Raw genomic sequence first — 14,643 nt, forward strand, 5'->3', positions numbered from 1 at the left:
CCTCGACCTGCAGAACGATTTCCTCTGCGCAAACGGCATGTTGCCGGTCAGAAAGCGGCCTGAGATGGTCGACAATATCATCAAACTCGCCAAGGTAATCCGCGCCTCTGGAGGGGTGGTCATTTGGATACGGAGCGAGTTCGAGGCCCACCGCGTTGCTGGAAAAAGGCAGGTCTGCATTAGCGACAAAGTCGGAGCTCCCGGCTTCCTCCACGCCGGCATCGAAGATCCGGATGCCTTCCTTAGCAACGGTGCTACGTGTGTTCAAAGGGGCAACCCCGGTGCGCAGCTCGCTCGTGCCATCAGGCAGGCCCAGACGCCCGAGGACTACGTGCTGACCAAAACCTACTACTCGGCGTTCCAGTCCGACCAGCTGCCTGGTCTGTTGGAGCTGCTGTCCGTGGGGGCACTGGCCATCTGCGGCGCCTTGTCCAATGTGAGCGTTTACGCGACTGCGCTGACGGCCAGGCGGTATGGGTTTTCCGTTACGGTTGTAGAAAATTGCTGTGGTTATCGAGACGAGAAATTGCACGCGGTGGCGATGAATACCCTCACCGAGGAGGCTCGATGTACTGTTGCTGATTCCGATCAATTTGTGAGCATCCTGGGGGGTCCGGAAAAGAAGAAAATCTCTTTCCCACCAACGGCAATGAAGATCATGGCCATTATCAAAGCTGCACGCGAAGAGAGGACAAGACCCTCCCCATTCATATGTACTTATGCGAGGCAAAAACCCATGGCCCCGGAACCAGGACCGTTGACGCCAGCAAGGAAAGTGACCAGCTCGTTATTTCCAAGTCGCAGAAGTGTATTTAAGTATTGGAGGAAGATTCTCAGGAGGCCTGGATGGTGGAGACCGAAAGTCCGGGCTGGGTTCAGACGCATCGAGTGGAATTGTGTGAGTTCTCCTTGTGAACTTGTCGAGGTACACTTCCATTACTGACGAAACCGAATCTCCTCCCAGCACTGTGGTTCGGCCTTGTATGGTGATTTTCCGTCAGACACCAAGGATATCGACGAGCTGGAGAGGGCCCTCAAGAGACCCTTGCGGCTCGTGGAGCTCCTGGTCATGCAACAGTCAGGACGTAGCTCTGCGAGCAACAGCAGCTCTCTCGCTAATCCTCATGGAGCGTCGAGCGGGACGAGCAGAGGCCGCAATAGCACCAACAGGGCAGACTCGGTTTCTGCAACTATGAGCCGATCAGCAAGTCCGACGTATATTGTACCCAGCGGTGGCGCTGGCGCTGGTGGTAACACTGGTGTTGGACAGGTGAACAGTCCACCGATTCCCAACTATCTGGCAATGTGCGTCAATACCGGAGATATTTATAAGACTCTCGCCGAGATAGAGACATCGCAGATCATGTCCGACTCCCAGGCCTTTTTGAAAATGCGTGAGAAGTACCTGGAAGTTAGGGGCTTCCGCTCGAGGTTTCATGCTTTGGTGAAGCCGGTGACTTTGAGGTTTGTGAAGGTAAGAATGCTTCCTATGCCCCTGGTGCAGCAGCATCCATATCACTCTCTCTCCCAACCCCAGCTGAAGAAGAGAAAAACTATTGCCAATGATAGTTTCAGCTCTGGGACCTCCGCAACGGCTACATTTCCATCTGCGAGCAGGACTGCATCCCTTCGGACAGGACCGAGTACGACTATGTACCGAGCGATATCAAGCCGCCCCCAATGCCGCCGGAGGTGTTTATCCACTATCTCGAGCACGACGAGGGGGACATCAGCCCCTTGCGGAACCACTGGCTCCCGCGGCTGCCAAAGAAGCGGCGCACGCGGGTCATCACGGACGCCACACTAGGATCAGACGCATGGGGTATCCACATCATCGAGGGCCCCAACCGCGAGGTCGTCTTCTGGGTTTGTTTGGCCACCATTGCGGCGAGCGTGGTGGCCGGTGTCCTGTGGTCGGGTCTGCGGGCGGATGTGCCAGGGGGGATGGGGATTGGGTCTCTGGCCGTGGCTGTCCCTCCTGCTGTGCTGGCCATCTTTCTTTTCAGGATGGGCGGGCTCTGACAGGACAGAAATTTGGCTGTCGTTGCGTGCTATGGAGGTAGGTGTGTGTGTGTGTGTGTGCGTGTGTATAAAGAGAAAGGGAACGGAATATCATCATGGACTAGGAGAGTTTTCATCAACATGAAAAGTCATTAAATCTGCCTGATTGTGGCCTGACAAAGCCAAGCACTGGTATCTGAAACGTCCCGTCCACTTTATGTGTCTGGAAGCACATCTCGCTCCTCCTTCTACCTCCAGCGCCACCACGAGGCCTTTTCTCCTGCCTTCGAAGGCTCAGGCGCTTGCTCCTCTGGCACCCTAGACAACTCCTGTTCGAACCGCCTCTCTAGTTGGGCGAGCCGCTCCTGGTACTCCTCGACGCTCAGTTCCCTGCTGGACGCCGCCTCCTTCCCGCCACCGCCCGTCCTGCGCAACCGGGCCTGGACTGCCTCCGTGAGGTCCTGCACCGCCCTCTGCCGCTCAGCTGGAGATTGTCTGGCAAGCGCCGCAAACTGCTCCAGGTTCAGAGCGGCCGGGTCAATCCCGTGGCGGCGGAGGTTTCCCAGGGTCTGGATCTTGAGGGCGTCGTCCCTGGTCATCCAGGCCACTGCTGATTCTAGGGCGACGATCTCGGCTGTGCTGTGAAGTCAATTCAGAGCACATCCTTTTTTGATTTTCATGAGTCAAATAAGAAGGCAAGAGGCAGAGGTTGGGGGAGGGGGCGCAAACCTTCACGATCAGCACGGATCTCGTCCTGTTCTAGCTTTACCCAGCCCCAATAGGCCAGCTGGTAGGTAAACACTGCCATCAACAGAACCTTGGCAACAGGTCTGGTGAAGGTCTTGTAGAATACTGCCTGAAGGGTTGAGGACAGTTGTCAACAGGTGAAAGCAGCAAGAATCTTTTGGGGGGATGAGTCAACAAGGAAAAGGAAAGCAAGCATTATCCATCCATCCCATCATCATCAACTCACCACATTGGAAGGCTGCCTATCTGATGAGGCGAATCGTCGTAGGGCTGGTGCTCTTGAGGTGAGTGTTCTTGGCGAGGGCCATATTTGCCGGTTGACTATTGACAAGGCTCTTGAATTCATCTTGGCGTATGCAGAAAATAATGTGAAGAGGAGGAGTGAGAGAGAGATGTATGTCTCATATGTGTTGGTTGGTTCGTATGAAAGAATCGTGGTTGATTGTGGAGAGAACCCGAACCCTTTGGTGAAAATTGCAGGTGAGGTCACAGCACAAGCAAAAGGCCTTAGGGAAGCTACATCAACCTTACGGCTACTAGCTACAAATCTCAGGGCCCTTTCCACCCCACCTCGGCTCTGCTAGCCGTGCATGGGACTCAAGGGTGAGCCCCCCCCCCCTGTGAGTGCGGAGTCAAGGGTTGTCGTCGAGTACAGGGAAGAGGGCCTTTCGAGATTAGACGACACGTCTGCCAGAATTTCGGGAGATCTGGTCAATTGATTAATTGAAATCAAGCAAGGGTGCGCGGATTTTGTCCTTCATTCATTCAAAGAAACAAAAAGAAACAAACCGATACTCAGTCTGATCCCCTACTTATCTACTCTTCCAAGAGTATCCTTCTCTAAGCAACTTGACAGCAAGAGACGAGGCGATCTGTCCCTTCTCAACGAGCTTCCCTATTTCAACTCGCTTCCTCCACTCGCTCAACCGGCTCCTCCCCGACGAACACAACCTCCAATTCCACTCCCTCTTCCAAGACCATTCGAAACCCCGTATTTCACTACTATTCTCTCTTTCTCTTTCTCTCTCTACTCAGCCCCCGTTGCCTCTTTGACACCAGACTTATACAATGGTAAGTCCCCAAATCCCGACCCCCACCAGCTTGTCACATGCATCTCTCTCCCCTCCAAGCGCATTCATTCCCACCTCTCTCCCTTGCAACAAAACAAGAGCAACGAAGGAGAACTGACCCGGCTCTATTCTCTCCGTCCAGGCGCAAACACCCCAACAACGACGCGCCAACGCCAAGTTCGCCAAGGAGCAGGACGCCCGCCGCGGCAAGTCCAGCGAGGAGATCAAGAAGAGGAACAAGGAGGTCACAAAGTCGCCCATCTCCCCCGTTTGGCTCGGTACGCGCAAACTCTGATGGACATCCTCCCCCTCCCCTCCCCTCTCTCTTTACCTCCCCTTACACCAAGAAAACAGAACAAGAACAGAACCCACCTAACAGATCATCTCTTCAAAACAACACAGGTGTCCTTGCGTTCGTCGTCTTCGGTGGCATAGTGTTCGAGGTTCTCTCCCGCATCTTCTTCGGCAGCCGGTGAGCGAGACTTGTTGATACCAGGGGAGAAGGCAGTACCGGTGTGGCGTGATGGGGTGGAAAGGAGTTTATATCGTGTGCGGATGAAAGAATAGGTGCTTGTATGCATTGTGCTGGTGGACGTACGCGGGCACACTGTGGGTGTTTTGTCTGTCGAGGCTCCGACGGGGTCAAACTTTTCTTAAAAATCTGGGGGCAGCTGGGCGCGAACAACGCTGGCTGGGCGCATGGGATGATTCGACGGAGTTTACATATGATCGCTATCACAAATGCACTGCTTCTGTGCTAGGCGACGAAAAAGAAGAATCTGCGGGGGGCATACATAGCCAAGGGGCAAAGAGCGAACCAGGACATGTTCAAGCAATCGGTCTTCTGTTCATCTCAACACTTGATCTGTCGTTTGAAAGGACACCCAAAAAAAAAACCAAAAAAAAAAAACCAAAAAAAAAAAAAAACGCCGAGGAAAGAATCGATATTCATACAGCGGATGCTAGTAACTGACTACCAACGCCTAAGCTTATGCACCGAGTCCCTTGCGCTGTCCGCCCGTCTCCCACTTCATCTTGCGACCCGCCTCAAACTGTTGCGCCAGCTCGTTGGAGACCTTGTTGATATCGAGATGTGCTCGGGATGATGAGGATGATGAGCCGGCACCGCCCTTGACCGCACCAGTAGTCTTCCCCCCGAGAAGGCGGAGGAACTTGGCTTGTCGCGCAGCACCGCCTTCCAGCTCGCCTACGTTCCAGTTCTGCGCGTCGGCCTCTGATGCGGCGGGTTTCTCCTCTGTCGCTGGTGCTGGATCTTCCTTTGCTCCAGCAGACTTCTTGTCTTTCTTGGATTTCTTGTCCTTCTTTTCCTTCTTTGCCTTCTTCTTGGATGCTGTCTCGTCCTCGTCCTCGTCCTCGACCTCGGCTTTTTCCTCGGCAGCATCGGTGTCTCGCTCCCGCTTCTTGGCCTTCTTTGCCTTTTTGCTGGACGATGCCTCCTCGGTCACCTCAGCGTCTGCATCTCGCTTGCGCTTCTTGTCCTTCTTGGCGGACCTTGTAGCATCCTCGGCATCCGTCGCGAGAACTCCGCCCTCGACCTCCTCCTTGGGCTCCTTCTTTGATTTCTTGTTTTTCTTGTGCTTCTTGGTCGACTCTGCGCCTGGCCCGTCCTCTAGTATGGGTTCGCCGGATTTCTTGGACTTCTTCTTGGCATCCTTCTTCTCCTTCTTGGAGAGTGGCTCTCCGGGCTGCGCCTCTCCGTCCTCTACCTCCTCCTTGGCATGCTTGGACTTTTTGGATGCCTTCTTCTTCTTCTTCTTGCTCTTCTTCTTATCGGCCTTCTCTGGCGCTTCGGCGGCTACGACCTCGTCGGATTCGGGCCCGTCATCGCCGCCCTCCTCAAGGGGTATGAAGTCCGCCGCCTCCTTCCTCCGCAGCTGCTGCACAACCTCCTCCTCTTCCGTCCGCAGCGCCTCCACGGCCTCCCGCCTCACCAGCGCCTTGGACGCCTCGGAAAGCATCCGCTCCGCCTGCTCCTCTAACCGCCCGCGGCGCTCGTCATTGCGGCGCCGCGTCTTGTCGACCTTGCCCGCCTGGTTAGCCTTCTTCTTGAGCTTGTCGGCCTCCTTGCGCTCGCCGGTCCATTTTCTGGCATGCTGGGCGTTGGCCTTGCGCGCGACTTTTGCTTCGGACTTTGCCTGGCGCTTGGCTTTGCGGAAGAGGGTGCGCTGCTGACGCTCGTTTTCTTTGTGATTGGGTTTTTTATCTGCTGTGGTGGGGTGTGAGCGTCAGTTTTGTTGTTTACGGGTTGATGGCAACACGGTGTGTGTGTGTGTGTGTGTGTGTGTATGTGTGTGTGTTTGTGTGTGTGTTTGTGTGTGTGTTTGTGTCAGGGACAAATAAAAGACGACACAGATACAATCTTTGGTGTTGTTTCGCGATGTGCCAATGTCGAAGCAACAAAAAGGAACCAAAGTGTCGGAAAGGAAGGAATGCATATATACCTATAGGAAAAGCCAATCCCTTGAGCCTGTCGGGATGCAGCCCCTCGAAGCTATGGCCGCCCTCTGTTGCAGACATTGTTCTGTTGTAGTGATTTATGATAGGAAACGGAGTTGCATTGTTGTATGAACTCGCAAGAAGATTCATTCGCTGATCCACAGCGGGAGAGGTAGAACAGACCATCTTCTGGGAACTTTTTTTGAGTGGAGACTGGTCCACCTTAGCGGCAGTATTCAGATCTTACGCTAGACTTGAGAGAGAAGGCGGCCAGACATGTGAAGTGTAGTCCGCAATGACTACGCTTAGTTACTTACTTTTAGCAATCAATTCGGAGTTGAATCGTATTTATTATTTATCTTCTCTATTTCCTTTGTAAACTCCGTCTTGAAAGATTGGCTTAAGAAGGAGTACCGGGTTGTGGTGGAGATCCCGTTGCGCATTGTTATTGCTACATTTCGAACGTAACATGAGGCGCAAAAGGTTGTGATGTGAATATGCTTTGAAGTAATTGCTTGTAGAGAGGCAACGAGAGGGAGAAAGGAGAGAAGAGGCATTCTCTTGCCCTTAGCTGATATCATACGTTGGATGATAGCAGTAGACAGACGCAGGCACGCTGCCTCAAAGGGTGTCCCTGTCCTTATGCTTGAAGTAATTATCAGATTTATTTTCCCTTGTTCTAATTGAAGATGCAGTTGTGAAGGCCCCTTCATAATCAGCCCTCCAGCACGCCTGTATCCTATGATGGACAAACCGTTCCACAAACGCCGCTATATGCTCTCATAATATTGTGGTTGTTCCTTAGAAAGCCCCTCAGCAATGAGAGAAACTCAGCAGCCACGCCGTACCCTCTCCAAGGCAGGGTCTCTGATCCTAGGCATTGAAGGAGTGCAAGAACGCAGCGTCGTACTCTCGCGCTCGTCGAAATCCTATTTCTTGGCGCCTCCAAAGTCCAACTTTCGCGCCACCTTGCCACCCCGGTCCTCATCGACCACGCCCGGGCGCCTCTTGAGGTCAGCGCCCATCTTCTCCTCGCCACCGCCCTTCCGGGGCAGGTCCTGCTTCCGGGTGGGCCGCGGCTCCACACGCCACCAGGGGTGCTCGAGCATCTCCCTCGCGGTGATGCGCTTCTTGGGGTCCAGGATGAGCGTCTTGCATAGCAGGTCGACCCCCTCGTCGCCGACGGTGCCGAAGGTCTGGAGGAAGTTGGCCCTGGGCTGAGGGGGCACGACGCGCTCCGGCTGGACGTAGCCGTCAAGCTTGCTCACGCCGGGCCAGACCTCCTCGGTCGGCGTGCCGATGCGGTCGCAGATGAGCTGGATCTGGTCCAGCTCCGTGTTGCCGGGGAGGTACGGGACGCGGACGATGATCTCGGCCATGACCGTGCCCACACTCCACACGTCGACGGCGCCGCTGTAGTGTCTGGCGCCGTAGAGAAGCTCGGGCGGGCGGTACCACCGCGTGATGACGTTGGAGGTCATGATCCCCCACGGGTCCGCAAAGCTGCGCGCGAGACCGAAATCCGCCAGCTTGACCTCGCCGTCGGCCGCGATCAGCAAGTTGTTGGGCTTGATATCGCGGTGGAGGATGTAGTTCTCGTGGCAGAACCAGACGGCCCGCGTCAGCATGCCCATCCAGGCCTTGATGTCTGCCGTTCCGTAGCGGATGCCGTCCTGGTCGCGGATGAGCATCTCGAGATCGCCGAGGGGGAGGTATTCGAGGACAAGGCAGAGGTTCTGGTCCTTGGTGGAGAAGACGGAGAGCAGCGAGATGATGTTGGGGTGGGAGAGCTCCTGGAGGTGCTTCAGCTCGCGGACGGCATCGGGGGCGAGACCCTCTGCATATTCCTTTTGCTTCTTGATCTTCTTGATGGCGACGAGTTGGGAGGGGTCGGCGCGGGCATGGCCCAGGTTTACAATGGCGTAGGTACCCTCACCAAGCTTCTTGCCTAGTAGGAGAGAGCGGATTGAGGGTTAGCTTCACAGTCTGGACGATGGTGAACCCAGGGCGGATGTGTGTATACCTTTGACATACTTCCTCCGCTCCTCGAGGTTGATCTGCTCAGCGAGGTCCATCATAGTGGTCTGGCCGCCTTGGCCGGTTGGCTGTGCCGCCTGTGGGGTTCCATTGGTAGAGGAGGAGTGTTGTGCAGAGGCCTGTTGTCGCATAGGGGAATGGGAGGGCTTAAGGGCGGAGGGATGCGCAGGACGCTCGACAAGAGGTGAGGCAGCCATATTCAAAGTAGCTAAGCTGCTTCAACAAGCTGGAGATGCACTCATCGTAGAGTCAACTGGCGATATGGTCGAACGGAAGTGCCCCTATCGTATGGGACGTACTGTATGTACTTTGTATGGTGGCAAAGCTGAGTGTTGGGTGGGCGATAGAAATGTGTTGCTGGGTTCTTTGCTTGTGAAAAGATCCGAGACGATGTCTGCTATGGTCTCTCGGCTGGTGCCGAAGTGGGGGTGGGGGTGGCCCAAGCGCCGTCTCTCTTGTGTGGACTTGCTTCTAGACTCTGCACCTACCTTTACCTGATGGACTCGTAGATTTATTTCGTCCGCAGCAACAGCTTGCATACATTAGGCCCACCCTCGGGCCGCTCCTGTCTGGAAAATACTACTTCAATATGCAGTTACGTATAGAGTAAGGGACCTGAAGATCTTCATGAAGCAAAACCACATTGACCTCTGCTGCTATTCTACCTAGCCGAGATGGAGCCTTTGTCTACCTCGCAGCTGTCGAGAGTCAGAGGTACCATGGACAAGAGGTTGAGAGTTTGCGAGGGTGCTGTAATCTCCGACCCCAGACATGCCAGCAAATTTGGACGGCCCCAGCGCCAAAGCCTATCAGATAAAAGAGCGTAGCCTGCATGGTATCCGTTTAGTAGACGTCAGCTAGCGCGGCCTTCCAAGTGGTCCAGTGGACCCTTTGTGCATTCCTGGCAACCTGGGAAGCCTTAAGGATGTGTGTTCCCTTGACGTCACTTTTAAGCTTTGATTGTGTTGCTGTTTTTTTTTTTTTTTTTTCTGGGTCAAGTTGACGTCGCAACAAAGCAGGAGAGACACAAGACACTGCTCGCACCACGAGGCTAAAAAACTGAACAGGTCATTTCATGTCTTCCACGTCAGTCCCTGGGGCGCAGGGTCTGCCGATACTTCCTTGGCCTTGCGTGCCTTGCCAAGAGGGTCCTCTATCAGCCCAAGTTTGGCTCGAGTGCGGCCCAGCCATCCGGAAACAGGCTCTTCGTTCTGTTGCGTGCTTGACTCCCGGTTTACCCTCCCCTGCTCATTTGGTTGATGGTTGAACTTGAATGGCCTGTTATTTACTTACTTACCCCCCTGGCTCTCACCAGCCTTTTTCTTCCTCTTCTCCGTCGTTCTTGATTCTCGTTTTGCTTTGTTTTTCTTACCATTTCTCCCCAGGCCAGACGGAAAAGGGCTTACTTCATTCTTTGTGAAGATGATGAGATTATCCTATTGGGTGTTTCCCATCATCGCTGGGCTGGTATGGCTCGGCATGCTGTTGGGACTGCTGCTCCACTGTACGTCACGACACTTCTCTCTCACACTCACTTCACTCACTCCAACACACCTCACCTGGCAATTGCCATGGCCGTCTTTCTTGTTCGTGTTGCTGCCGTTTCTTCTTTTTGCTAACAAGTCTCCTTCCTTAGGGGTCATCGACACGCATTCCGAACACTACCCGTCAATGTCTGCTAATCAGCACATCGCCTACATCTCGGACGTCGGGGCGCAGGAGCTCAAGCCCCTCTTCATCGTCGGCTGCGTCCTCACCACGGTGCTCCTCGACACGAGCTTCCTCTCGGACCGCTGGCTGCGGCACCGCGGCCGCCTCGTGCCCAACAGCACCCGCGGCGAGAAGATTCTGTCCGGCCTGACCATCTTCTGCGCCCTCATCGGCACTGTCGGCCTCATCCTTCTCAGCATCTTCGACACGGCCCGCCACCCGCGCCTGCACGACCTCTTCCTCGGCTTCTTCATCGTCGGCTACCTGTTCAGTGCCATCTTCGTCTGCTGGGAGTACCAGCGCCTCGGCATCCGCCATCCCGAGCACAACATCCTCGCCGTCTCCTTCTGGATCAAGCTCGCCTTCGTCCTCGTCACCATCGCCCTCGCCATCCCCTTTGTCGTCCTCACCCGCTACCAGATCTATAACCCCGCCGCCGTCCTCGAGTGGATCATTGCCCTCGTCTTCAGCTTCTATGTCTTCTCCTTCTACGTCGACCTGTATCCGGCCATGGACACCAAGCGCGGCGGCAACTACAGGACAAGGACCTGGAATGCCCGCCACCAAGCCCACAAACCTGAGGAGGGCGCCAGCGACCGGAGCATGCCGCACACCCATAGGAGAGATCTTGAAGACGACGCTGGCCTACCGAGCAACTTCTAAAAGCGGATCATAAGGCAACCGCATTAATGTCAAATCTACGTATGTAAGCCGGCTGCTATTCAAGATACACTGGCTGGTGGTATTGTTTGGGAATCGGCAGGGACTGCCAAGTGAGATTTACAATCGCGATCCTTTTTTTCTTTTTGGTTTTTGCTTCTTTTTCGTCTCTACTTGCCTTCTGCATTTTAATGGCGTTGGGGGATAAGGCATGTGACGATGGCATTTACTTCTACGAGATTTGAATTGTATATACCCTGGAAAGCTTTGAAATGTTTAATTCTTAGTATCACTCATCTTTCACATACTGTACATGTTGTTGCCTTTTAGGATTTTTTTTTTATCCTTTGCTCCCCGCTGTCTCTCCCCTTTCGTGACAGTAAGCAGAATTTCGTTCTGAACGGCTGATCAAATAAACGAGCCTGGGCGAAGAGGGCACGCTTGATTTGCCAGAGACGTTAAGATACACCAAAATAATCAGAGAGGAGGAATCCTGCAGACAAGAGCTTAAGGAGATAAGCACTACTTGGGGTCGGCGACGATTAATGTTGAACTTGCAAGACCTAAATAATTATGAGACCCGAACTAGAAATAAGCCAGCAACACCGCCGACAGCCCCATGAATACACTTGCCAAGAAGATTGTGGCCAAATGAGTATTCTTTTCTCTTTCTTGAGATACGACAATCTACTGTGCGTGTACGGCATTTAACAACTCGCAAGAATAGCGTGCTCACTCCTCCTCAACTCATAATACTGTAACCATGAGGAGCGTCCAAACCCCCTTGGTGGATATAAAATAAAATAAAAAACATGTCTTCCTTCCCTTCCCTGTCCAAATCAACGCCGTGTAAATCAACGCCGCGTATTGCCTTCCTTCGCCTTGTCTTCCCTTCCCAGACGGAACACGTTTGTTCACCCTGCAAGATCCCCTGCGCACAGTGTGCCCAGCAAAAGCTGCAGCTCACATTACCCATCAGTCATCGCTTTGAGAAACATCTCGACAGCGCGGCACTTTTCACTTCAGATCCTCGATGAATTTGGACCCCCTCTCGGGACTTGCGCTGTTCCGTGGCGTGGCTCTTGCAGGGTCCTCAATAGCCCTGGGAACCTCGATCCCCTCCAGCGCCGCCGTCGTCCTGGCCCGCGCCTTGGCCTTCGCAGTCTCCGAGGATGCGTTCTCCTCGCTACTCACGCTGCTCACACTCCCTCCCCTGCCTCCCCTCCCTCGCCTGCGCGACCCGCTGCCCTCGCCCGGCTCATCTGCCTGTACCGGCGCGGCGGCTGAGACAGGCCGGCCCGCGAGCGCGACCTCGCGCATACTGCCGCTTTGCGTCCCGTCGCTGTGGAGACTCGTCAGGCTCTCGGTGCCGTCTGCATGCAGACGGGTGAGCGCTACTCCGCCGACAAACCCACCGGACTGCTTCTCGGCCTTGACGGTCGAGATAGACCTGGCGCGAGGTTTGGACAGGCGGGATTTTAGCCAGTTCTTAACTTTGGAGGCCTGAGACTCGCCTGCCGATTCGGGGGATGTTGCAGGAGACGCGGTGCCGGGTTCGTTCCTGGCAGTAGGGGTCTTGGTCTGTATCTTGGGCGTAAAAGGTCGGTGCAGGCGGTGCTTGTGTGACACGACGAGTTCCTCGGTGTCAGTCTTCTCAAAGGACTGTCGTGAAGGTTCTTCAGTGTGAGTCTCGGAATCGTCCTTTGCTTTACTCTTCTCCTCCTTGGCCAGGCGTTTCTCTTCGGCTTTGGCGGCCTTTTCTTCCTCTTTACGAGCCTTAGCTTCCATTCTGACCTCTTCCTTCTTAAGCTTCTCCTCTTCTGTGCTCAGGTGGTAGTGTGATGGTCAGCTGCAAATCTTCTTATGGGGAAAGAATATGGCGTTTCGCCTGAAGACGTCCTCACCTTTCACCTTGCGCAGAGACTCTTTCACCTCTGCATTTCTCGCCTTCTCCGCCTCCCACTCCTGTCGCTTCTTCTCCTGTTCCTCTCTCAGTGCAAGTATTCTCTGCCTCTCCGCTTCAGCCTTCTCGTTGATCTCGTCCAGCACAGGCTGAACCCTTTTCGCCGCAATCTCCTCCACCTTGTCTCGATCCATATACTGCCCCGCGCCCAGGTCGACCTTGCCAGTCCTATCGGCGCTCATGCGAGCCTCACTTCGGGCCAGCGCGGCTACGTGCGCCTTCGTCTCCCATTCACTTAATTTGGCTGGTGCGACTCGACCTGTCTCGCGGTATCTCTTCTCGTCCATGTCATCCAGCGTGGCCCTGACATTCCTCTGAGCAGCTGCGAGAAGCGCACTCCGATCACGGGATCGTTTGGCCTCGTCGACCTCGTCAAGACGGGTCGAGAACATAGACATCTGGTTCCGGATCTGCCGGGACCGCTGCCGGTCATCCTCACCGAGCGATGCAGCCACGTCACCATCGCTAGAGGCGCGCCTGCGCATCTTCCTCGAGAGTTTCTTGCTAGGAGAGGTGGGTGTGGTGGGTGACGTGCCATAGTACTCGGCCAGGCCACGGTTCTGCTGGTGCTGGTCGCGGAGGCGTGCGAGCCTCTCCTGCGCGAGCTTGTAGGCTGCCTCCTGGAGGTTCATGAACTGCATGGGCTGCTGTGCGCCATCCGTCCCTGCGCTTGCTGGGCGCGCGTCCCCGCCTCTGTCACCTTGTTGCCCTGTGCCGCCCTGCTTCGCAGAATCAATGATCTTTTGCTGATGCGCAAACATGGTCTTTGCCATGGCCACAGCACTCGCATGCAACGAGGCTTCGCGGTTTCGCTCGTCCACCTCCGGCTTCACGGGCGGCTGCGAGGTGTACATTTGCCTGTTCATCGTCGTGATAGGCACCGCGCCGGCGTCCTCCAATTTAATGTTGTAGACATCTGACCGATTCGCAACCGTCGCGGCGCTGAGGGCGTTCGATGCTGCGTTGGCGGAATCGGGGTACGACTGGGGGCTCGAGAGGGAACGCGGCCTTCCGCCGGTCGCAAACGCCCCTTTGGCGGCTCGCAAGCTCTTCTGCCTGTTGAGGTTCGTCATCGGCTCTCGCGGATCGGCCTTCTCACCACCGCCAGCCGCATTAAAGGCCTGGTTAGCCGCGGAGTTGCCCCAAGGGTTGGGAGTCGTCGAGGTGCCCTTATCGAGACGGGAGGCGTTCGATGCAGCGAGGACGGCGGCCTTCATGGAGCCGGGCGGACCCCGGTCGGGCTGCCACGGGGCTGGCATCTTGTGATCGCTGGCGAGAGTAGCGGCCCTGTGAGCGGAGGGGTCGTGCTGGGGCGCCCAGAGAGCCAGGGGTTTCGCGTTGGCCCAGCCTAGTGAGGCTGCTGCGCCTGCGGCTGCATCGTCTTTCTTGAGGCCAAGGGAGGGAAACGACGGGAGGTCTCGAGGCTGTGCGTATTTCAGACGACCGGAGTGTCCTGTCAGAGATTAGAAAGTGAGTACGAGTTCAAAAGAATGTACATTATGATTTGGATGCGCTTTCAGCCTTGAGTGTGATATTGGAAAGGAGAGGGAGTAGTGGTGGTGGTGGATCTGAGGAGCTGATGTATTATGTGATGATGGTGTTGTGATGACGTATGTGTGCATATCTGAAATACGCATAGGTGAAATGCAGTCCTCCCTTTTTCGACAAGTGAAAACGCGCAAGACATAAGCGACAGTAAGAAGAAAACGAAGTGCCCAAATATAGCAGCAGCGTTGGTCCCATGATCATGGAAAGTCGCATCTGACAGAGCACCGTACCTGATGGAAGAGGGTATGATTTCGCGAGACTATTGGATCTCTGCAGGTCCTGGGTGGTCGTTTGTGTTCCTGTGCTTATCGTTGTCGCCGCCATCGTTTCTTTATAATACCTGTATGGTGAACCCCCTCAGGTACAGATGCATCCAGAGTATCAAAGCGCCGATAGTAGAGGGAAGCAGCAAGAGAACGAGGATTAGTGGACGAAGCGCAAAGCCAGGGT

At 54.9% G+C, this 14,643-nt stretch overlaps 5 protein-coding genes across 5 annotated transcripts; 3 read left to right on the forward strand and 2 right to left on the reverse strand.

Annotated features, from left to right (window-relative positions):
• Positions 1 to 1,236: 1,236 nt before the first annotated feature.
• M406DRAFT_320478 (uncharacterized protein) lies at positions 1,237 to 2,166 on the forward strand. Its single transcript, XM_040919390.1, has 2 exons — positions 1,237 to 1,474; positions 1,570 to 2,166. Exons 1-2 carry the CDS (start codon positions 1,304 to 1,306, stop codon positions 2,020 to 2,022), a joined length of 624 nt encoding a protein of 207 aa, XP_040781660.1. The 5' UTR covers positions 1,237 to 1,303; the 3' UTR covers positions 2,023 to 2,166.
• Positions 2,167 to 2,677: 511 nt separating this feature from the next.
• M406DRAFT_247643 (uncharacterized protein) lies at positions 2,678 to 2,851 on the reverse strand (the record flags this gene model as incomplete). Its single annotated transcript, XM_040916475.1, has 1 exon — positions 2,678 to 2,851. A coding segment is annotated over one exon (174 nt), but the record flags the coding sequence as incomplete, so codon positions are not given.
• Positions 2,852 to 3,440: 589 nt separating this feature from the next.
• Positions 3,441 to 4,652, forward strand: M406DRAFT_320479 (uncharacterized protein). The gene is made up of 3 exons (XM_040919391.1): positions 3,441 to 3,819; positions 3,961 to 4,096; positions 4,221 to 4,652. The coding sequence occupies exons 1-3, from the start codon at positions 3,817 to 3,819 to the stop codon at positions 4,292 to 4,294; spliced, it is 213 nt and encodes a 70-aa protein (XP_040781662.1). The 5' UTR covers positions 3,441 to 3,816; the 3' UTR covers positions 4,295 to 4,652.
• Positions 4,653 to 7,204: 2,552 nt separating this feature from the next.
• On the reverse strand, positions 7,205 to 8,353 carry M406DRAFT_59613 (uncharacterized protein; the record flags this gene model as incomplete). The annotated part of the gene is made up of 2 exons (XM_040924642.1): positions 7,205 to 8,223; positions 8,299 to 8,353. 2 exons carry the CDS (start codon positions 8,351 to 8,353, stop codon positions 7,205 to 7,207), a joined length of 1,074 nt encoding a protein of 357 aa, XP_040781663.1.
• Positions 8,354 to 9,734: 1,381 nt separating this feature from the next.
• On the forward strand, positions 9,735 to 10,685 carry M406DRAFT_35082 (uncharacterized protein; the record flags this gene model as incomplete). The annotated part of the gene is made up of 2 exons (XM_040922577.1): positions 9,735 to 9,816; positions 9,949 to 10,685. The coding sequence occupies 2 exons, from the start codon at positions 9,735 to 9,737 to the stop codon at positions 10,683 to 10,685; spliced, it is 819 nt and encodes a 272-aa protein (XP_040781664.1).
• Between the last annotated feature and the right edge of the window lie 3,958 nt (positions 10,686 to 14,643).

The sequence above is a fragment of the Cryphonectria parasitica genome (assembly GCF_011745365.1).
Source record: "Cryphonectria parasitica EP155 unplaced genomic scaffold M406scaffold_1, whole genome shotgun sequence".
Lineage (NCBI taxonomy): Eukaryota > Fungi > Ascomycota > Sordariomycetes > Diaporthales > Cryphonectriaceae > Cryphonectria > Cryphonectria parasitica.